The sequence below is a fragment of the Pipistrellus kuhlii genome, unplaced genomic scaffold (assembly GCF_014108245.1).
Source record: "Pipistrellus kuhlii isolate mPipKuh1 unplaced genomic scaffold, mPipKuh1.p scaffold_m20_p_4, whole genome shotgun sequence".
NCBI classification, from domain to species: Eukaryota; Metazoa; Chordata; class Mammalia; order Chiroptera; family Vespertilionidae; genus Pipistrellus; species Pipistrellus kuhlii.
Genome location: NW_023425540.1, coordinates 60,556,437 through 60,578,937, shown reverse-complemented (window position 1 = coordinate 60,578,937; position 22,501 = coordinate 60,556,437). Strand labels below are relative to the sequence as shown.

Genomic DNA, 22,501 nt, shown 5'->3' with positions numbered 1-22,501 from the left:
GTGATTACTATTACCTTAAAAAGAAAATGCAGCACAAGAACTTAAGAAATAATGTTTCAGCCCTACCAGTCTAGCTCAGTGATTGAACATTGATCTGTGAACCAGGAGGTCATGGTTTGATTCCAGGTCAGGGTACATACCTGGGTTGCAGGCGTGGTCCCCAATAGGGGGCATACAGGAGGCAGCCAATTGATGGAGATCAATGTATCGCTCTCACATCAATGTTACTCTCTCCCTTCCTAAAAATAAAAATAATAAAAATAAAATTTTTTAAAAAAAGAAATACATTGTCAGCACCTTAGAAGGTTCCTATGTATCTTTGCCTGACTACATCACTGACTTTCTCCACTAGAGATAACCAATGTTCTGCTTGTAACGAAAATTGTTTTATTTTATTTTATTTTCACCAGTTATGTATAATAGTTCTCAAACTACTTTTTAAAATAATTTACATATGACACATATTTTTATAGATACAAAATCAAATACTTGAAGGTTTTATCAATGTCAAACTCACTTGATTTGCTTATTTCAGCATCAGCCTATAACAGTTTGATACGGTCTACAGACCATACTTTGAATAGTACTGATGTCTGTGTTACTGAAAAATATTTCTTCTTTAATCAGGTAAAATTTAACTTGAATAAGTAAAATTTAATGGAGTATTAAGTTCTACTTAATAAATTGAACATTACATGTATTCTTGTGTGACTTTGTTTTGCTGAATCATCCATGTTGATACATATGGTTGTAGTTTGATTTTGTTACTGTATATAGTAGTCCATCATATGAGTATACCACAGGTATATGTCTCTTCCACTGTAATAGTTTTGGTATTGTTTATTATTATCAACAAATCCACTATGTACACTCCTGTATACTAGTATGTGTCCTGTTGTACATGTGTCTGATCTCTTGAGAATACATCTAGGAGTGGAATTATTTTCACTTAGTGTGTGTGTGTGTATCTTCATCTTTACTAGGTAATAGCTAACTTTTCTAAAGCAGTTGTATCAATTAGTGCTTTCACCAGCAAAATTGGAAGGTTCCACATTTGATATTGTCAGATTTTAAAACTTTTGAAAATCTGAGTATTTCAGTTATTTTTATACATAAATGTGCATATTGTTAAACTGGTATTAAACTTCATCATTGCTTAATTTGTATTTCATGAGGTAAATCTTTTTTTCTCATGGGTTATTTACCATTTTGATTTCTTCTCTTGTGAAATACATGTTCAAATCATTTGCCCATTTAAAAAAAATGCATTAGTTTGACACTTTTTTTATTAACAGGATTCCTTTATGTATTTAGGATACTCAATCCTTTGTTTATAACTATTTCAAATATCTTCTCATTGTTTGTTTTATTTTTCTGTTTTTAGTGTATCAATTTTTCCTGTATTGATGTTTTTATGTCTTGTTTAAGTAATATTTCTCTATCCTGAATTCATGAACACCTCCTATACTATGTTCTAAAATGTGTATAATTTTATATTTTACTTGATTTGAGTTTTGTATGAGATAAGGTAAGTAATCAGGTTTCTTTTCAATTTCTTGAAAACTCATATTTCTCTATTGATTTATAATGCCAATTTGGTCATTTATTAAGTGCCTATATTTACATAAGTCTGTTTCTGTGCTTTCTGCTTTATTCCATTGATCTATTTGTCCTTAACACCAGTAACATTGTATTAATTACCTAAGCTTTTTAAATTCTTGATAAGTGGTAAAATAGGTATTTATATCTTGTTCATCAAGATTTTGGCTGTCTTTTGCATTTTGTGCAAAATTTAGAATTAGCACAACGCTCTACCACTAAGCCATACTGGCCAAGGCTATGTTAGTTTTCTATGCTGTGTAACAATTACCACAAATGTATCAGTGTCAAACACATACTTTATACAATACCTATGGGTCAAGAGTCTGGGCAAACCTTAGGTGGGTCCTTTTTTCAGAGGCTACAATGAAGTTGTCAGGTGAACTGTGCTCTCCTGTGGAATTTGATGTCCTCTTCTTAACTCTTCAAGTTATTGAGGAAATTCAGTTCCTTGCGGCTGGAGAACTGAGGCCCTCAGCCCTCAGCTCTCCGCCTGGGAGGCTTCCCCTCCACATAAGCAGTTCCCATCGTGACTGCCTCTTCCAGGCCAGCAGGAGAGAGAATCTGCTGCTTTGAGTCTCTTTTTTCAAGAAAGGACTGATAGGATTTTCTGTCTAGGTCAGAGCCACCTGGAATATTCTCCCTTCAGAGTCAATTGCATCTTCAACAGTTTTCCACCTTTGCCATATTCTGTTGAAGAAAAGCAACTTACAAGTTCTGCCACACAAAGGTATAGATAGATAAAGGGAGGGAAGGGACTTCCGAAGCCATCTTAGCAGACTGCCTACTACGAGCCCCATTCTACAAATCTTGATATCTACTTATTAATTTCAAAGGATTTTCTAATTTTATTATTCTAATCTGACCCATAGATATTATTTGGAGTTACAATTCTTAATTTCCGAACATAAGTATTTAAGTTTCTTTTTATTATTGATTTCTAATGTACTTGCAGCATTGTGATCAGAGACCATATTCTCTGTTATTTAAATTATTTGAAATTTATGGACAATTGCTTTGTGACTCCATTTACCTTCTCAATTTAAATGTCATATTTCGTATACCTTTAAATATGTTATTACTGTTTTATGAAGTGAATATTAATTTAATTTACCTATATATTTACCATCTTTGTTCTCTGTTCCTTGATGCTCTTTGAGCTTTCATCTGGAATAATTTTTCTTCTGCTTGAAGAATACATTACAATTTCCTTTAGTGCAGGTCAGCTGGTGGCAAGTTCATTTCATTCTTTTTTTAATAAATGTCTTTACTTGGCCTTCATCTCCCCCCACCCCATTTGTGCTGCATATAGAAGTGCACCTTGAAAGGAACTGTGTAAACCCTTAGGCTTCCGTGGGCACAGGGGCGAGTATCTTTGCCCATCCTCCATGCCCGCCCTGCCCCTCCCACCTCAGCCCCCAGTCCCCTGTCTACCAGCAGCTCCACTCCTGTCACCTCTCCCATGTGTTGACAGCACTGGCCCCACTTGTACCCACTGATGGCACAGAACGGTTGGGGCCGGCACCAGCAGCGGTTGCAAGCAGGGCCAGCGCTGGGAGCAGGTGTGAGTGCCTGGCAGGACTGCCGCGGGTGGGAGCAAAGAATTTTCCGTAACCTCGAGAGGCTCGCCCCAATGACAGCCACCGGCGCCCTGCCTTGATCTGCCACCCCCACTCACCTGTTTCACCGTCCCGCTGTGGCCACTGCTGATGCCCACCATCTTCTGTGCTCTGCTGCCTGCTGCTGACAGCCACCATGTTCCGTGGTCAGTGTATGTCATAGAGATCAGTTGTTCAGTTCTGTTATTTGGTCTATTTGCATATTAGGGTTTTATATATATAAACTAGAGACCTGGTGCACAAGTTTGTGCACCAGTGGGGTCCCTCAGCCTGGTTTGCGGGATCAGGCCAAAACTGGCCCTCTGACACCCCTCAAGGGGTCCCAGATTGCAAGAGAATGCAGGCTAGACCGAGGGACTCCATCGGTGCACGATCGGGGCTGGGGAAGGATGCAGGGGGTTGGCCAGCTGGAGAGGGACTGCAGGGAGTGTCCAGCCCATCTCGCTCAGTCCCAAATGGCCGGACACCAGCAGCAAGCTCACCTACCAGGAGGCGCATCAGCCCCCTGGTGGTCAGTGCATGCCATAGCTACTGGTCTACTGACTGGTCCCTGGTGATTAGTGCACGCTTTCTTTAGAGGCTCCATCTCCAGTATGGGGTGTGCAGGAAGCAGCTGATCAGTGATTCTCTTTTGTCATTGATGTTTCTATATCTCCATCTTTCTTCCTCTCTGAAAGTAATAATCCTATCTAATAAAGAGGGGATATGCTAATTGACTCTCATGCTGTCACAAAGATGTCGGCACCCACAGCCAACAAGGAGGGAATATGCTAATTGACTCCCCCACCCTCAAGGATGGCAGCACCCATAGCCACAAGATGGCAGTGCCCAGTCTCAGCCCCACAGGGGCATCAGGTGCATGACAAGGTGGGCCAGCCGTTCCTCATGCCTGCCTCTGGAGTCCCCCAGTTCCCTCAGCACCCCAGCCACCCAGGGCCTGCCTGAGGCGCAGGCAAGCCTTGGATGGTGGCTGCCCAGCTGCTTAGGACTGCCCAAGCAGGTAAGCAGAGCTGGCCAAAGCTTGCACTGCCAGCAGTGGCAATAGCAGAGGTATGATGGGGGGTTGCTTTCCTCTGATCACCATGTCGCCTCCCACCCCTGAGGGTTCCTGGGCTATGAGAGGGGACAATCTGATCATTAATGGCCATTTGTAAGCTTCCTGGTGATGGAGATCAAAAGACCAGGAAAAACTTCCTAGACACTAGGAGTTGGACCAGCTAGCAGGCGTCTTCAAACTACGGCCCGCGGGCCACATGCGGCCCGCAGAGGAGTCTGATCCGGCCCGCCAGGTTTTTTGGGCAGTGAGCGCAGCCGAGGTGTTACAGTAGGAATTAGTAGTTCATATAGTCCGGCCCTCCAGCTCTCTGAGGGACCGTGATCTGGCCCCCACTTTAAAAAGTTTGAGGACGCCTGAGCTGAAGGCATCTAATTGCACACCTGCATTCCATCATATTGCAAGCCCACCACCTCAGCCCTCAAAGCCACTGATGACAAAAGCTTCCCTCCAGTGACTACGTCTACACTAATAAAAAAGAAATACGCAAATTGACCATACCTCCATGATATCCACCAGCCAATCAGGGTGAGGATGCAAATTAACCCAACAAAGCTGGTGGGTTAATTTGCATACACAGGTGCTAAGCAAAGACTGAAGGCTCCTGCCAGACTGAAAACTAAAGATGACTGAATTCTGAAAAGGCTTGGCTTCTCTGCTGCAGCCAGAGCGAAGGCCTGGGTTCTGGGTGCTGGAGGAAAACCGGTGCCAGCAACCAGGGGAAGGAAGGCCTATTGCATGAATCTTTGTGCAAGGAACCTCCAGCTTAAGGATGAAACCCCAGCTCCTGAGTGCTGCCATCACTGATCCAATGTCCCCTTGGCTCGGTGCTATGCAGCCCTTCCCTTTGGGTATTCCATCCCGTACCCTCTCAATTTTTCTTTATTCACCATCTGAGATGGCTATTTAGCCTGCCTGTGTGCACCACCCATTTTAACCTTTTAGTACCCACATAAAATAGTCTGAAATTGAAACTTTTTAACAAAAAACAGGTCCTGGCAAGTATTCATGTCCTGGGTCAGGATCTTTCTCGACAAAGGTCAATCTTTACCTCAACTGAGTCTGTCTTATTATCTTTTTGCATTTAGGATAAAGTATGTTTGGAATGTCAGGGTAATTTCCTTTTTTCAGACCCCCCTCAGGGCATAATCTCCCACCAGAGCAGGAGACCACAGAACCCCTCATTGTTATTGCTATAATGTTAATTGTTAATGATCCTATACCCACCTATTAAAAAGATGTATCTATTCCTCTTTTTAATTCTGTCCCAGAGATTTCCCCGATTTGCCTTATCCCACTTTCCCTAGTCTATCACCAATAAATTTCATGTAACCCCCCTTATGCTTATTCTTTCTATTGTAATGTATAAAATAAGTAAAACTCTATCTGGAGAATTTTTCTCAATTCATTGAGATTTTGCTTCCTGGCAATTGTCTGTTTAGCTCAAATAAAGGCAAAACAGTTCTTACAAGTGTTTCTTACATAAGGCTTTTTATGATTTTCTTTCTTTTCCTTTTTCTTTCCTTTCCTTTTTTCTTTCTTTTTCTTTTTCTTTTTTCTTTCTCTTTTAATTCAGCAAAGTCTCGGTTTGTTTCGGTTGTGATGTTGCAGGGGACTGGGCGATGCACTATGCATACCTGGCCAGGGATGTGGTTAATTGCAGCAACATCAGTGACGGAGCCCCATGGGAAGGAAACGCCAAGGGGCCGGCTTGGAGGACCAGGAGAGTCGCTGTACCTCGGGAAAGGTCTAGGGTCGGTTTGGCTAAAACAGGCCATTCCTTTCTTTTGGAGTTTAGGGGCTCCCCTCTGGGAAGCTACGATGGATATGGTAGGATCAGGTACTTGGCTTTACTGGCGGGTTCAGTGTTGGGCGAGCAGGGAAGGCGGAAGCAGTGCACCCAGGTCTGTTAGGAGGAGATACAGCGCAGTCTCCTGCACTCCCCAGCCTCAAAGTCAGGGGACACACACCGCACACACACGTGCACACACGCACACATACTCGCCCTGCGGAGCTGCGGCGCCCGCACCGCCCCCTCCAAGGGTTAAGTGTCAGCGGCTCGGGGGTGGGGACTCGGGCGCCTTCACTTCCGCGCGCAGGGCCGGGCGCGCAGGGCAGTGGGCGGGGGCGCGGGACCTGCCGCCGGGCGGGGGCTGGACGCCTCGCCTCCGGACGCCCGGGGAGGACACACACTGAGTGGGTCCCTCCGCAGGAGACGGAGACCAAAGAGCCACGAGGCTGGGCCCGAGCGGCCCGCACTCCTTCCAGGCAAGTAGGACGTCGCGGGAGGCGCCGCCGGGCTCTGGGACGCTGGGGGGGGCCGGCGGCCACGAGCAGCTGCCCCGGCCAACGGGGCGCGGCCGCTCCTGGGGTCCCCGGGGTGGGTGGCCCTCGGCCCTCCTTTCAGGCAGGCAGTGCCTGACTCCGGAGGGAATATCCATGGGCCTTCTGGTAAGTTTCACGTTGACTAGAAAACCCATTTCTTTAAAAGAAACCTTCGAGCCCCATGCAAATAGCCCAGCGTCTTAAATGGTTTAAAGGTTCTGCGTGAGCCTCAGCCAGGCACAAAATGCTGAGGGTTTCCATGGGCTTACTTGGCTTCTTGTCCAAAAGTTAATTTGGATAAAAATAATTGGGGCTGATAACTGTGAGCTGCGTTTAGGGATTATATTAGTTAAGGCTTCTCCATTATTTTTTCTTTTCTTTCTGGCAATAAACTTTAAAAAAAGAAGGGAGAGGGGTGTCTTTAAAATATGAGATAGTTGGACACTTTAAATAAGTGTGTTGGTTATAAGTGGAGTTAAGCAGCTCCAGTTTATATTTCATTTAAATCTGAAAGTAGATGAGCTATAGTGGAATACTGCCTTACTTCCTTTTGAAGCAAAGTAAATTTACGCATGCCCAGCCATATGGTACTTGAAGTATAAACCACATTTACACTGTTGAATCATTTGCTTCTCGTGGTGTTTTATTATTATTATTATTATTATTATTATTCATTTAACAAATTCTGAACTGCTGCTAAGTTTTTTCTTTAAATAATTCTCCCCACCCCCAGGCCAAACATCCTTTCTAGTTCCCACCCATTTCTTTGCCCCCTTTTATTTAAGCAACAACACAAGAGGACATCTTTCAACAATAAGAATTTAAAAAATAACAACACTTCTTTCAATGACTTGCGGCCAGGTCTCTGTTTCCACTCCTCCAGTGTCCTCCTCCATCACCCCCTTGCCATTGGCGAAATCCAGTATCTCTGCGTAGTTTTCATTTCTTATGATGTTTGGCTACTCCTTCTCCTTGGTATTCTCTCTTCATTTGGCTTCCAGGTCACCAGTTGTGCTTTTCCTTCCACCTCACTGGTACTCCTGTGTCTGCAGGCTTCTCCTCTCCCAACCACTAAATGTTAAGAGGACCACAGCGCTCAGTTCTTGGCCACATTCTCTTTTAGCCATACGTCATCCGAAGGCATTTTCTATCCCAAGCCATATCCCACGGTTGTGAATAACATCTATAGGCTGAAAAACTTCCAAACTTTTATCTCTAGCTTTCCTTCGCCTGAGCACCAGATGCAATATATCCATCTCCACTTGGAAGTCTAAAAGGCATGTAAATGGAGTTCATCCAAACAGAACCCAGTCCTCCCTTCCAAGTTCCCCTCAGTTACCTTCCTTGTCTCAGTAACTGCTAATGCCATTCAACCAGGCTGAACCTCGAGGAATCGTCCTTGATGTTTCTTTTTAGCTCAGACTCTACATCCAAGCATCTAGCAAATTCTGTTGACTCTACCTTGGAAAGATACTGCAAATCTGACCACATTTCGCTGCCTCCCTTATGCAGAACACCATCTCTCTTACCTAGCTGACTGAAGTCTCAAATTTACTCTTCTTGCTTCTGTCCTTATTCCTCCTCAGTCTTTCTACAAATAGCAGAAACTTTTTTTCAAGTATAACCAGAATTTTCACTTCCCTTAAAAATCTTTTGATGGCTACTTATCAGTCATAAAAAACAAACTCTTAATATGGCTTCAAAGCCTTGGGTGATCTAACGCCTGGCTGCTTCTCTGATCTCATCCCCTAACTTCTCCCTTGCTTACCCCACTGTAGGGACACTGATCTTGAGCCTGTTCCCTTTGCCTGCCATGGCCTCTAGTAGACCATCACAGGCTTTGCACCTTCACTTTCCTGTTCAAGTGCTCTGTCTCAGTACTGCCAGTGTCCTGTTGTACCATTTTCTCTTTGCTACTCACCCTCAGGTGAGTTGCTGTTAGATACTGGTATTCCATGAAGCAGTGGCACCTTTAGAACATTAGAGGTTACTAGGACTCTTTAATATATATATTTATATATTTTTAATTGATTTCAGAGAGGAAGGGCGAGGGAGAGAGAGAGAGGAGCATCAATGATGAGACAGAAACATCACTGATCAGCTGCCTCCTGCATGCCCCCCCTTGGGGATCCAGCCTGCAACCTGGGTATGTGCTCTGGCTGGGAATCGAACTATGACATCCTGGTTCATAGGTTGATGCTCAACCTTTGAGCCATGCCAGCCAGGCTGGATTCTATTATTAAAATACACAACCATCTTTCTTTTGAGCCTCATTTTGATAAGATTTACAATTTACCCTTAAAATGTTCTTCCTGTTTAGGAGAAGATTTGCCCTTTAGTGCCAGCTCTCAATTTTAAATACAGAAAATGAAAGAAAAATATCCTCCAGTTTACTAAAAGGATTATGTAATCATTATTTTTGTTAATTCCTTTGCTTCAGTAGGAAGCTGTGGTCTCTAATTTAAAGACTTTCTAACAGGTATTTTAAATAGAAGAAAAATGAAGTAACTTGTTCAAAAAATATTATGTACATTTAAAAAAATATATTTTATTGATTTTTTACAGAGAGGAAGGGAGAGGGAGAGAGAGCCAGAAACATCGATGAGAGAGAGAAAAACATCAGTCAGCTGCCTCCTGCCCCCCCCCCCCCGCCCCCCACCGGGGATGTGCCTGCAACCAAGGCACATGCCCTTAACTGGCATCGAACCTGGGACCCCTGAGTCCGCAGGCCGACGCTCTACCCACTGAGCCAGACCGGTCTTGGCTATTATGTACATTTTTAAGTGACTAAGCAGACATCAGACTATCAAGATTTTATAGCAAAATCTCCTTTTAAATTTTAAAAGTATAAAACCTAGAAAACAATTTTTTATTTATTAAAATAAGTTTTTTTTCAGATTGCATTATCATTGTAGAAAAAGATATAGAGATATAGAGATATAGAGATATAGATATACATACATTCACACACCTACAAAACACAGATAATATTGCCTTTTAGGTGTACTTCTTTCCAATCTGTTTTCTCCAGTTAGTTTTACAAAGCTGAGATCACACTGTATATGCTATTTTATACTCTACTTTTTTCCTCTTAATATTATGGAAGCATTTTCTCTGTTATTAAAATTATCCATAACATTCATAAACATTTTTAAATGATTTAATAGGATTCAATATTATAAATAATATGATATAGTTTAAGTTATTGTCATTCCCCAGCTTTTGGACATTTTGACTGTTACCTTCAATAGAATTTTGGTTAGTTCATTATACTATGTTCAAGTATCTAATAAAAGGAAAATATAGTCATATAACTCATTCTTCAAATTGCAGTAAAATGTCTCCATAGATCCTGTGGCAGGAGAAAAGCTGAGCAAATTGGCGGGGGGGGGGGGGGGGGGGGGGGGAGGACCTGTGTGCAGGGACCTGGAGGAACAGTGGGGAGCGAGGCAGGAGACGGGGTTGGAGCTGAAGAAGTCGGATACAGGGCAGCACTGACCATATTAAGAAATGTTTATTCTAAGAGCAGTAGAAAGCCATTGCTGGGTTGTAAGTGGAAGTAACTTGATCTGAAGTATGTGTTTTAAAAGATCATTGCTGTTGAGGGGAGAAAGGATTGGACTGACCAGAGTACCTACAGAGTCCAATTAGGAAGCAGCGCAGTGGACTAGGGGAGAGATGTTGATAAATGTGGTGCAGAGGGAAAAATGGAACAATTAGAGATGTATTTTGGAGATTGAATGAATAGTCAGGATTTTTGACAGCTTTAAAGTGAAAGTGTAGAGAGGAAGGGAAGGTGTCAGTGATGCCTCAGGATTCTGGCACTTATAACTGGGAAGTGATGATGCCATTTGCCTTGACGAAGTATGGGGAAAAGAGTGGAAGCTACCTCCCAGGCTACCAAGGAAGACAGGTTAGGATTGTTTTATACACATGGTTATGAATGCTGTGAACAGGATATTATGGGTGTCCACGAGAGGAATACTTAACCTAGAGATAACAGAAAATGCCTTCTGCCAAATATGATCCGTGAGCTGTGTCCTTAAATGAATATACCACATAATTTTAAAAAACACAACATAATTGCTCATTTTAAAATCCAAGATATATTTGGATTGGCTAGTCCTATTCTGATTGAGTCAGTAATTTTTCTAATACAAATTATTAAAAGCTATCTGTTTGGCTATCTCTCTAAACCAAACCAAAACAAAACAAAACAAAAAAAACTGTTAGTCATATTTGGAATTGTCTCATTCATTCATTCAGAAGGGTTTTCTTGAGTGGTGATTGTAAGTGAGACTTTGGGGTATAATGGCGAACAAGGCAGATTTGGTCATTGTTCTGGTAGACTTTATAATCTACTAGTTTACAGCCTGCCAGAGGGAAAAATGAGAAACTAAGCAGCAAATTATATAGATCATTAATAAAGTGTACGTGATTAGTGCCATGAAGGGAAGATGCAGGGTGCTATACACCTAGATAGCCAATAACCCTAACTTTTCTCATGCAAGCGCTGGTATTCCTTATGAAAAATACAGGCACTAATTAGTTGGGCTATAAATAAGTATTACCGTAATAGGTATTATTTATTTATTTAATTAATTAATTAATTAATTAATTTTTTTTTTATACTGGGCCTCTGCCATCCTTATGAATTCTGCACAATCTCCAAAAGAAGAAAATAAATAAATGCCAGCTGATTCTTAAAAATATTATTTCAGTATAAGATCAGGATGGATTAAAATTCTATCTATTACCCTAGCTGGTTTGGTTCAGTGGATAGAGTGCCTGGGTTCCAGGCTCGATCCCGAGTAGGAGGTGTGCAGGAGGCAGCCGATCAATGATTCTCTCTCATCCTTGATTTTCTGTCTCTATCTCTTCCTCTTCCTTCCTCTCTGAAATCAATAAAAGAAAAAAATTAAATATATTTTATTGATTTTTTTTTTTAAATATAGAGAGGAAGGAAGAGGGATAGAGAACCAGAAACATCGATGAGAGAAAAACACCGATCAGCTGCCTCCTGCACACTCCCCACCGGGGATGTGCCTGCAACCAAGGTGCATGCCCCTGACCGGAATTGAACCTAGGACCCTTCAGTCTGCAGGCCGATGCTTTATCCACTGAGCCAAACTGGTTTGGGCAATAAAAGAAAACATTTTAAAAATTCTACCTTTTTATGCTCATATTGGTTACCATAGTTGGTATTTTAAAAACACTTTCAGTGTGAAGACAAGTCCTTGTCTGGCTATAGGTCTGTTCTCTTGTGTCCTGGCATTCCTGTGCTGTTGTCCTGGGATTGGCAAAATTTTCCTGAAAAAGGTCAGGTAGTAAATATCATCAGCTTTATGGGCCACCTGGTTTCTCCTGTAACTACTCATATCTCCCTCTGTAGCATGAAATGAGTCACAGACAGTACCTAAGTAAGTGGACATGGCTGTCTTCCAATACAACTGTATTTACGGAACAGGTGGCAGACTGTTTTGCCCTGAGATTGGATGTTGTACCAATCACAGGCTAGTTGCAGGGAACAGAATCTCCTCTAGCTCGTTGAAGCAGAGAGGTATGCATACGAGGATATGGCAGGATTTGTAGTCTCATCAGGAAAGTTGAAGAGCTAGGCTCTAGGTTGAGTTTCTGGGGACACCTCCAGACAACAGTATCTCTCTCAAGATACAGGCAGTCCTCGGGTTACATTGGACTTGACATACGGTGTTTTGTGGTTATGTCACCATCTCCCATTTATTTATAAAAAAACATTTCGACGTATGCACATATGTGCTTTATGTTTTTTATTATTTATTTACCACAAGTAAAGGTCAGGAATTGTTATCTTTCTTTTAAGTTTTTTTTTATTTATTAAATATATTTTTATTGATTTTTTACAGAGAGGAAGAGAGGGATAGAGAGTTAGAAACATTGATCAGCTGCCTCTTGCACACCCTTTACTGGGGATGTGCCCACAACCAGGGTACATGCCCTTGACCGGAATCGAACCCGGGACCTTTCAGTCCACAGGCCATTGCTCTGTCCACTGAGCCAAACCAGTTTCGGCTTAAGTTTTTTTTTTTGTTTTTTTTTACTGTTTCACTTCATTACTGCTGTGTATGTGCTCTGTGTGAGTGACGTGGGAATGGATCTCTAACGTAACCCGTAACCCGAGGACCTACTGTAATGCAACTGTCCCTTACACAAACAGAAGTGCACTCACCTCCTCCCGAAAGCCGCAAGGCCACCACGCTGTGTGCAGTGTTCCTCGGGAGCATGATCCCACGACCTAGCACACTGAGGAGCTAAGGCTTCGCTCTGCTCTCCTCAGGAAGGGGGAAGCTGGAGAGGCAGAACTGCCTAATGACCAAGAAGACGACAGCTCAGCTCTAAGAAGCTCCCTCATATTTTTCATCCTCTTTCTCTCTTCTAGCAAATTTCTTCAATTCTTAGGCATTCCAAGAATCACTTTTCTTAATGAAATCTTCCCTGAACCCTACCTTCATTTGTAACTACTGGTCTCTCCTTTCTTTCTTGTGAAAGTCTTTCCTCCAGCTTCCCCTCCTCGAGCCCTCACTTCCTGGACTCGGAAGCACACTGCAGTCTGGTGTGGTGGCTCCCATTATTCCATCATTGCTCCCCATAACCTCCAGGTGCTAAAAGCAGTGGAAACCAACCACTGCTCAGAGCACTCTCCTCCCTCAGTTCCAGATACCCATCTGTGTCTGATCTTCGTGCTGCTCCAGGGCCATTCCCCCCTTTCCTCTGCGGGCCCCTCCTCCTCTGGATGCTCCTCTGCATTGGTTCTGTCTCTTTCTCTCACCTTACTTTCTGCCTCGTCTCAGTTCCTCACAGAACTGAAGTAGTGCCAAACTTTTATCCCCCATGAAGATGTTCTCCTATTTGTGCAATGGACCTATCTGTGTATGTGCCTACTGGACAGCTCACCTTCTAGGTTATGGGGTACTCAAGCTCCCTAGATTCCAAGCTGGATTAATTGTTCACACCCGCCTCCACCTCCATTTATCTAAGCGAATGACAATACCACCAAGTTGCAGCAGGCACAGGTTTGGGAGGCATACCTGATTCTTCTTTCTGCCACTCACCCGCTTTTGTTACTTACTATAGGTCTTTGTTTCCACAATCACTTCTTTAGGTCAGGACTCTGCTTTCTCACCTAGGTCCATGGTCAGCAAACTGCAGTTTGCAAGCCACATGTGGCTCTTTGGCCCCTTGAGTATGGCTCTTCCACAAAATACCATGGCCTGGGCAAGTCTAGTTTGAAGAAGTTGGCATTAGAAGTTTAAGTTTTAAAAATTTGGCTCTCAAAATAAATTTCAATCGTTGTACTATTGATATTTGGCTCTGTTGACTAAAGAGTTTGCCAACTACTGTTCTACGTTATTATTGCACCAGCCTCCCAACTGATGGTTCTGACTGTCTAAGGTAGGGGTGTCGAACTCAATCAGAGAAGGGGCCAAAATCTAAAATCCAGCCTAAATCGCGGGCCAAATGGTTTACTGAACAGTCATAAACTGTCATTGTGATGGAAACGCAGCGGAGTGCAGTGATGACAGCGCGGTGCAGGCCACATTGCAAGGCCTGGCGGGACAGATTTGGCCCGCGGGCCTTGTGTTTGACACATGTGGTCTAAGGCTATACAGGCTTCTAGCCTCATCTTCTCACTGCAACTATTTTAACCTGTCTGAAACACTCCAACTGAACACCTACCAGGGACTCTCTTTCTGCCAGCATGATCAGATTCAAAGTCCTGAACAGAGTATCAGAGGCCCCTTATGCTCTGTAATCCTACTTATCTCTCCATTCTAACCTCTCATCACTGCCTTCTTCCCACCCTCATATACGTGGGCTCGAGCCATACAAATACCTAGTGCAATAAGAGCCTAACAAAAGTTGCCCTCTGGTGCCTGTGTTTTTGCAAATGCTGGTCCCACCGCATTTTTTATTTGTCTTTTGCATACTGTGATTTTTCTTTATATATTTTTTATATTACCTGTAATATTTTTGCATATTTGGCAAGATGTTCTTTCCATCTTACTCCTGTCCCCCTCTCTCTCGGCCGTGCTAACACCCGTGTTCCCTGCTGCAGGTGTCCTTCCTGAGGACCTGCTTGGCACCCGCTCTCCTGAGTGAAGCCGCGGGTCCTACTCGTCTACGTATCCTGGCTTCACAGCCCCAAAGCCTGGCAGGTGTTGGTACAGAGTAAGTTTTCAACAACACTTATTTATTCATAACGTCAAAATGTATCAATGGACTAGTAAAGAACCCATTGATTTTGCATGTATTTGCCACAAGATGGAGCTCTTTAGATCGGACAGAAAATGTAGAGGCTGATGGCTTCAAGTCTAGTCCTAGTACATTAATTTTAAATGTGTTACATTTCAGAGGCTGTGATTTGAACACAAAAACTTTTTCTGTGGTCAATACATGGACAGATTTAAAAATGGTATACGTGCGTGTATTTTATTATCAAATTATTAATGATTATTATTTTATTTATTGTTTGGGAGCCTCTCCTCCCAAGTAGTCATAATGTCTTAAAAATGCAAACATTAGCCAAAACCGGTTTGGCTCAGTGGATAGAGCATTGGCCTGCGGACTGAAAGGTCCCGGGTTCGATTCTAGTCAAGGGCATGTACCTTGGTTGCGGGCACATCCTCAGTAGGGGGTATGCAAGAGGCAGCTGATCGATGATTCTCTCTCATCGATGTTTCTAACTCTCTATCCCTCTCTCTTCCTCTCTGTAAAAAATCAATAAAATATATTTTTTTTAAATGCAAACATTAACTCTTAATTTTAGGGAAACAAACTTTTAAAGAAGGTAGTATTAGGATTCTCCAAAGAGACATGACTAATAGGTTAGAGGAGGGAAAGAGGGGAGAGATGGAGGGAGGAAGGGAGGTTTATTTTAGGAATTGGCTCACATGATTGTGAGTACTGGCAAAATCCACTTCCTTTTTCTCACTCCCTTAATAATTTCATATAATCTTTAGATTTTAAATGCCAAATAACCACCTCCTGGCTGGACCTCTCCCCTAAACCCAGACTATATGCTGTGCTTACTCGCCATCATTAGCGAATCTTGCCATACATCACACTGTGCAAATCATATTGAATTATACCAGGAGGAATGTAATGTGTAGTTGCCATCAGTAAGATTGATCACTTGGATTAAGGGGGATGAATCTGTTATATCTTTGAATGTTTTTGTTATGATCATTGGGTTTTCTGTTTCAGATGCATTGGTTTTCGTTTTATTGGTTATCTTTTAAAAGAAATCTCCATAGCTATGTCTTTTCCTCAAATTGCTTTATTGGGGTGGAGGGTGTATTTTTTTTCTTTTCCACATTCTGTGATTTTTTTTTTCAAGACTTTCCACCATGTTTAACTGATGTGGTTTTGACTTCATATTTACTTCACTCTTTGCTGTTTCTATTTTTTCCTAATAGTGTTAGATCCTCTATTTGTCTATAGCTTCCCTTTCCATCTAATTCTGTTAATCTTATTTTTCATATTTTTGTTTTATGGATTGCCCTAGGGTTATAGACTATCTAGGGCAAATTTTGTTAGGATCATTTTGCACTAGGTGTTTACATGGCTTCAGTCCATGAATATGAGGGTGAGAAGAAGGCAGTGATGAGAAATTAGAATGGAGAGATAAGTAGGATTGCAGAGCATAAGAGGCCACTGATACCCTGTTCAGGACTTTGAGTCTGATCATGCTGGCAGAAAGAGAGCCCTGGTAGGTGTTCAGTTGGAGTGTTTCAGACAGGTTAAAAGAGTTGCAGTAAGGAGATGAGGCTAGAAGCCTGTAAGGCCGTGGACAGGCAGAACAACCAGTTGGGAGGCTGGTGCAATAATAACCTAGGGGAGAAAGCAGAGTCCTGCCCTAAATATTGTCTTTTGTGTCTCCTAGAGTAAGTATTACTCCAAGTGCTTACCTGTAATGTAAGAAGCATGGATCCAATGGAAACCATGCTGCTTCCTTCATTGATAATGTCTTACTATGAAAAAAGTCAGCAGAATTAAACAGCATATTTAACTGATGTGGTTGATGGACACTCTGGCACAATCTCCTTATCTTGACATAGGCTGTCACCAAAAAGTTCAGAGACTAGCAACTTGTCCATGCACTACACTTGGAGTTGCATTGTCCCAGAGCATAAGCGTTTGTTGTGTAAAAGTTTCTTTAGCTTTCATTACATATGTAATAACAGTAACAGCTGCTAAAATTTGGGGGGCATTGTTCTAAGCCATTTTGATCTTTATATGTACTATAATTATATACTAAAAACCCTACATATAGTACTATAATTATTACCATTTTACACACGGTGAAACCAAAGCACAAAGATATTTGGTAACTTGTACAAAGTTTTCCAGTTTTTTGTGTGTGTGTTTGTTGTGGTTTTTTTGTGTTGTTTTTTTTTTGTGTGTGTGTGTGTGTGTGTTTAATATATTTTATTGATTTTTCAGAGAGAAAGAAAGAGGGATAGAGAGTTACAAACATCGATGAGAGAGAATCATCCATCAGCTGCCTCTTGCACACTCCCTACTGGGGATGTGCTCGAAACCAAGGTACATGCCCTTGACCGGAATTGAACCCGGGACCTTTCAGTCCACAGGCTGATGCTCTATACACTGAGCCAAACCGGTTTCGACAGTTTCCTAGTTTTTTTAATAGCAGATCTGGGATTTACATTCAGACAGTCTGATTCCAGAACCTTAAGGAAAATGGAATTTTTTATTTGTCTTTTGCATGCTGTGATTCTTCTTTATATATATTTTTTATTACCTGTAATATTTTTGCATATTTGGCAAGATGTTCTTTCCATCTTACTCCTGTTTAATATAGGGGTTCTATTGGAACCTCTTTAGCCTGGACATAAAGTGGGTACATTGTGGACCTTCATTCTCTCTCATCTCAGACCTGTGCTGATCTTTCCTTTAGAACCTGAGTGTCAGGCCTCATTCGGATGGATTATACTTTTCCACATTTCGCTTGCTTAACGGGATGTGATTAGCTCTGTTGGGCTGTGATCTGTAGTAATTCGTGGCTTCCCTGGCCTTAGGTCTTTGCTGGAGCAAGGGAGGGGAGGCGGGGGTGTCATTGTATCAAGTTAAAAACAAACAAACAAAAAAGATTCAATCTCATAGAGACAATTTGGCCAAATCTATCATTATCACAAGTGCATTTGTTATTTGATATATAAATCCCATTTGGTAGAATTATTCTACGATGAACTTGCACGCATGTGAAATGACTTTTGCCCAAAGTTATTCATTGAAGCATTGTTCATAATAATGCAGGAACAGGGGACAGTTATAGTACATCCACATGCTGGAAGGCTGTGTCATTGTAAGGAAGAGTGAGGAAGTGTTCTATGTGCTGATATGGAAAGCTCTGATGTCATAGCGTTAATGGGAAAAGCAGTCTGCTACATACTGGTGTTTGGCAGGGTGTGTGTGTGTGTGTGTGTATGTGTTTGTGTGTGTGTGTGTGTGTAAATGAACATTCACATATATAGGTATATATAATACATCTTTTATAAAAAGGAAAGAAAAGAAAATATATATATTCATAAAGAAACAGTAGAAGGATATAGGGGAAACTTGTAAAATTGATCACAGTTGGAGACTTTGAGGGTAATAGGATGGATAAGGATAGGAGTGAGACTTTTCAATATAAATGTTTTCAAAGTCATTAGGTGTTTCAACCACTACCTTTCCTAAAAAGTGAATGCACACAGGATTTTATTCCTGTGAACAGCCATCTCATGTGCCTCTCCCCAGCCGCTGCCTTCACTCTCCTTCCATTTAGCCGAGGAAAAGGAATTGAAACCTAAATGTGTTATAGCCCTGGTGCTGACCATTCCTGATGGGTGAGGAGAACTGTAAAGTGAGCTTCCCGGGATTCTTTTTGTGAGCCTCTGTCTCCCTCCTTTTCCTTCAGCATTCCAAGCCTTCCTTCTGATCTAGTAAAACCCTTTATCAGTGAAGTTAATGGCTCAGAGTAAGCGCAGGTTCTCTCCTTTCTCCCAGTCTTGCGAACCCCAGCGGTGAATCGGACCATCTCCCCGGCTGTGCATCATTGATGGTAGGAAAGGCAGGTTTCAGCACACAGCTTTCCACATCATTTCCCCTGGGCCCTCTCCTTCCTCTCTCCCTCCAAAGTAGAAGGTCATAGTGCAGCTTTTCAGACAAAGTCATTCACGTTTTTCTGCTTAGGGGCTGGTGGGTATGTTTGGAAGTTGAATAGCAAACAGAGGTTTCTGGGTGGTTTTGCTCTTTTTGCTGACTGATATTTAAGAAAACGAAGGCATTACGTTGTAATTCTTTTATAAATTTTTAGTTCAAAAGACTTTGTGATCTGGCTTGTCACAGAATTTTACCTTAGAAAATTTTGACATTTTTATGAATATCTTTATTACTTAAGTGCACTTACCTGCAGCAGCTAATGATCAAGACAATGATAGTAAGCTGCTTTAACAAACCACTCAATGAAGAAGCGAAGATCGTTCTAATTGGCACAGTAAACCAATGTCTCTGAATGGTTTAATAGTTATTTTATTATGCAGGCGAAGCTTCTTTCTGCACCTTTGCATAGTACAACCTGTTTTCACAGTGCAGTAACAAAATCGGCAGTTAATCCTAACCAGTGAAGAGAGTTCAAATTCATTTGTTTTTAAACATTTTTTAAAAATATATTTTTTATTAATTGCAGAGAGGAAGGGAGAAGGAAAGATAGAATCATCAATGATGAAAGAGAATCAGCTGCCTCTGCATGCCTCCCACTGGAATCAAGCCTGCAATCTGGGCAGGTGTCCTTGGCTGGAATCGAACCTGGGACTCCCCAGTCTGCAGACTGATGCTGTATCCACTGAGCCAAACCGGTCATGGCAAATTGGTTTGTTTTTAATTACTTGGAATGTATATATGTACGTATGTAGCAGTTTAGAATTATTATGCCTAGAATACCTCTTTGTAGTTGGCATAATGTATAATGGAGTGGGATCCTGAAGTACAGATATAATAAATGACAGACAGGAGCTGGCAAAGCCTTCACTATTCAGAGGAAGCAGCAAACCCTTTCACACTTTATAAAAATGAGAAAGAAGTTCTAGGTGTTTTTTTCTCTATTTTTCTTCCTTCCCATAACAGTTTTTCACCATTTTTGCTGAATGGTTTCTTCTAAACCTTAATTACTTTGGTATATGAAGCTCTGTTATTATCAATGTAATCATGTCATTATCAATGTAATCTGATTTCTTCCTGAACTCTGGTCTTTGCCCACAAACAATAAATAAAAATGCTCTGGAAAATAAGCAGGATGGGCCCATATTTGAAAATATGGATTCTAAAGTTATGTGTTCTGAACTTTCTGTTTTTTGATAAAACAATCCCCCTTGTCACTGCCTATCTTGGAGTTACATTAACAATGTTACCAACATTATCTGAACATTTATTTAAATTAGATTCACATGGAATACTTTTCTTTAATGTCTGATTTAATTCTTGCACTCTGAAATTAGACTCCTATATAATAAAGCCCAGCAACCAAACGGCAGAATGATCCGTCGGCCAGTAGCTATGATGTGCACTGACCACCAGGGGGCAGACATTCAATGCAGTGGGAGCCCCACCGGGCTGACGGGGATGTGCGGCACTCCCACAGCAGGCCAATCCCTGCAGGGCACACCCCCCACTAATGTACAAATCCCATGCATTGGGCCTCTAGTATCCTATCTAATAAAGAGGGAATATGCTAATTGACAGTCACACCCTCACAAAAGCCAATGGCACTCACAACCAATAAGGAGGAAATATGCTAATTGACTGCCACACCCTCAAAGATGGTGGCGTGCACAGCAATAGAATACCATTTAAAACTTCCAAATATTGCTGAGACCGGTTTGGCTCAGTGGATATGGCGTCAGCCTGCAGACTGAAAGGTCCCGGGTTCGATTCCGGTCAAGGGCATGTACCTTGGTTGCGGGCACATCCCCAGTAGGAGGTGTGCAAGAGACAGCTGGTCGATGTTTCTCTCTCGTTGACGTTTCTAACTCTCTATCCCTCTCAATTCCTCTCTGTGTAAAATCAATAAAATATATATTTAAAAAAATGAAAACTTCCAAATATCTCCTATTATATTTGCCTGAACACTTGGTTTAACTTACCTTTGACCACCTGTAGTAGTCCTTGTGAAGCTCACAAAAGACAGTTGATTTTGTTTCCCAATAATCTGTGTGGCACTTCTTCTTTAGGACCTATATATTGTCATCTTTTTGAGTTTTAATGTTGAATGCACATTTCTGTTTTTAATGTTTTGATTAAATTTACAATGTTCTTTATTTTTTCTTTTAGAATGAAAAGAAATGCTGAGAAATAAAACTTTTCTCTACTAACTTGGATATTTATCATGGGTGTTGGGAAGTCTAAAAGAGATCCCTGCCCTCTTTCTCTCCCTTTGAGTAAAAGCCACAGTATGGATACAAGTCAGAGATGTCATGAGTCGGATTCCAAGAAATCTGACATCTCCCTGCGTGAGGTTGCTGAGCACAGCTGCACAACAGAGACGCCAGCAGGAGAGCTGGCGGGAGCTGCAGGCGTGGATGGGATGTCTGAAGAGGAGACAGAAGAAGAGGTGTTCTTCAAATTTGTGATATTGCACGCAGCGGATGACACAGACGAAGCTCTCAGAGTCCAGGATCTACTCCAGAATGACTTTGGCATCAAACCTGGCATCATCTTTGCTGAGATGCCGTGTGGCAGACAGCATTTACAGAATTTAGACGATGCTGTAAATGGGTCTGCATGGACCATCTTGTTGTTGACCGAGAACTTTTTAAGAGATACCTGGTGTAGGTTCCAGTTCTACACGTCCCTCATGAACTCCGTCAACAGGCAGCACAAATACAACTCTGTCATACCCATGCGGCCCCTGAACAACCCCCTCACCCGGGAAAGGACTCCCTTTGCTCTGCGAACCATCAACGCCCTGGAGGAAGAAAGTCGTGGTTTTCCTACACAAGTGGAAAGAATTTTCCAGGAGTCTGTGTATAAGACCCAGCAAACTATATGGAAAGAGACAAGAAGAATGGCACAAAGAGAATTCACTGCCTGAGGTGGAACACAGAACACGTGGCTGGCTCTCAACTTATAAAACAAATGACTTGTCTTCCCTTGAGAAAGTAACTTCCAGGACAGGTTTAAATAAAAGAGATCCTATTCTTACAGAAACCTAGAGAGCACAAGGGAGATAAATTTCTGCCAGACAATCAAAGAATTGTGGTACTTCTTGAATTTTCAATAAACTCGAGAAAGTCAGTTTAAAAATCTTTGCTGTCACAGTTTTCCTAATTCATGAGTATGACAAAGGATGTTCACAATTCATAGTTCTTGTGTTAAACCTTGAACAAAAACATGCATGATAGACATTTAAAAATATATATAACACTTTCGTTCTGGCCTATGTGGCTCAGTTGGTGGGACTGTCATCCAATACACTGTAAGGCTGGAGTTTTTATTTCTGGTCAGGGCACATACCCAGGTTGCATGTTTGATTCCCAATTGGGGTGCAATGGGAGGCAACTGATTGATGTTTTTCTCTCACATCAATGTTTGTTCCTCCCTTCCTCCCTCTCTCCCATCCTTTCTCTGTGAAATCAGTAAGACCATATATCCTCTGGTGAGGATTTAAAAATAACAGTAAATATATATCACTTAATTTTCTCCTCAAAGGAAACACATAAGAATGGCTCCAAGAGATCTGACGACCCTCCCTCTTGAGACACCTCTCATGAATATTGTGATAAAGCATCCCCCCTATTGTCGCCCAGAAATCTGGTTAGCCAGAATATAACATATGGAATGTTGAGTGCTGATGAACATGAAATCA

General features: G+C 41.9%; 1 protein-coding gene across 4 annotated transcripts in view; it reads left to right on the top strand.

The window, feature by feature from the left end:
• The window catches only part of LOC118702792 (TIR domain-containing adapter molecule 2), a 39,811-nt gene extending 17,650 nt beyond the window's left edge, over positions 1–22,161 (top strand). The window contains exons 1-3 of one of the 4 annotated variants that reach the window (XM_036409163.2): positions 14,696–14,805; positions 18,646–18,700; positions 20,968–22,161. In XM_036409163.2, the coding sequence (XP_036265056.1) occupies positions 21,023–21,727 (705 nt within the window). In that variant the 5' untranslated portion in view covers positions 14,696–14,805; positions 18,646–18,700; positions 20,968–21,022 and the 3' untranslated portion in view covers positions 21,728–22,161. Of the gene's footprint in view, positions 1–13,422; positions 13,538–14,695; positions 14,806–18,645; positions 18,701–20,967 lie in introns of those variants that run through there. The other 3 variants (XM_045571853.1, XM_036409162.2, XM_036409165.2) reach the window with 3 other exon arrangements.
• The last annotated feature ends 340 nt before the right edge of the window (positions 22,162–22,501 follow it).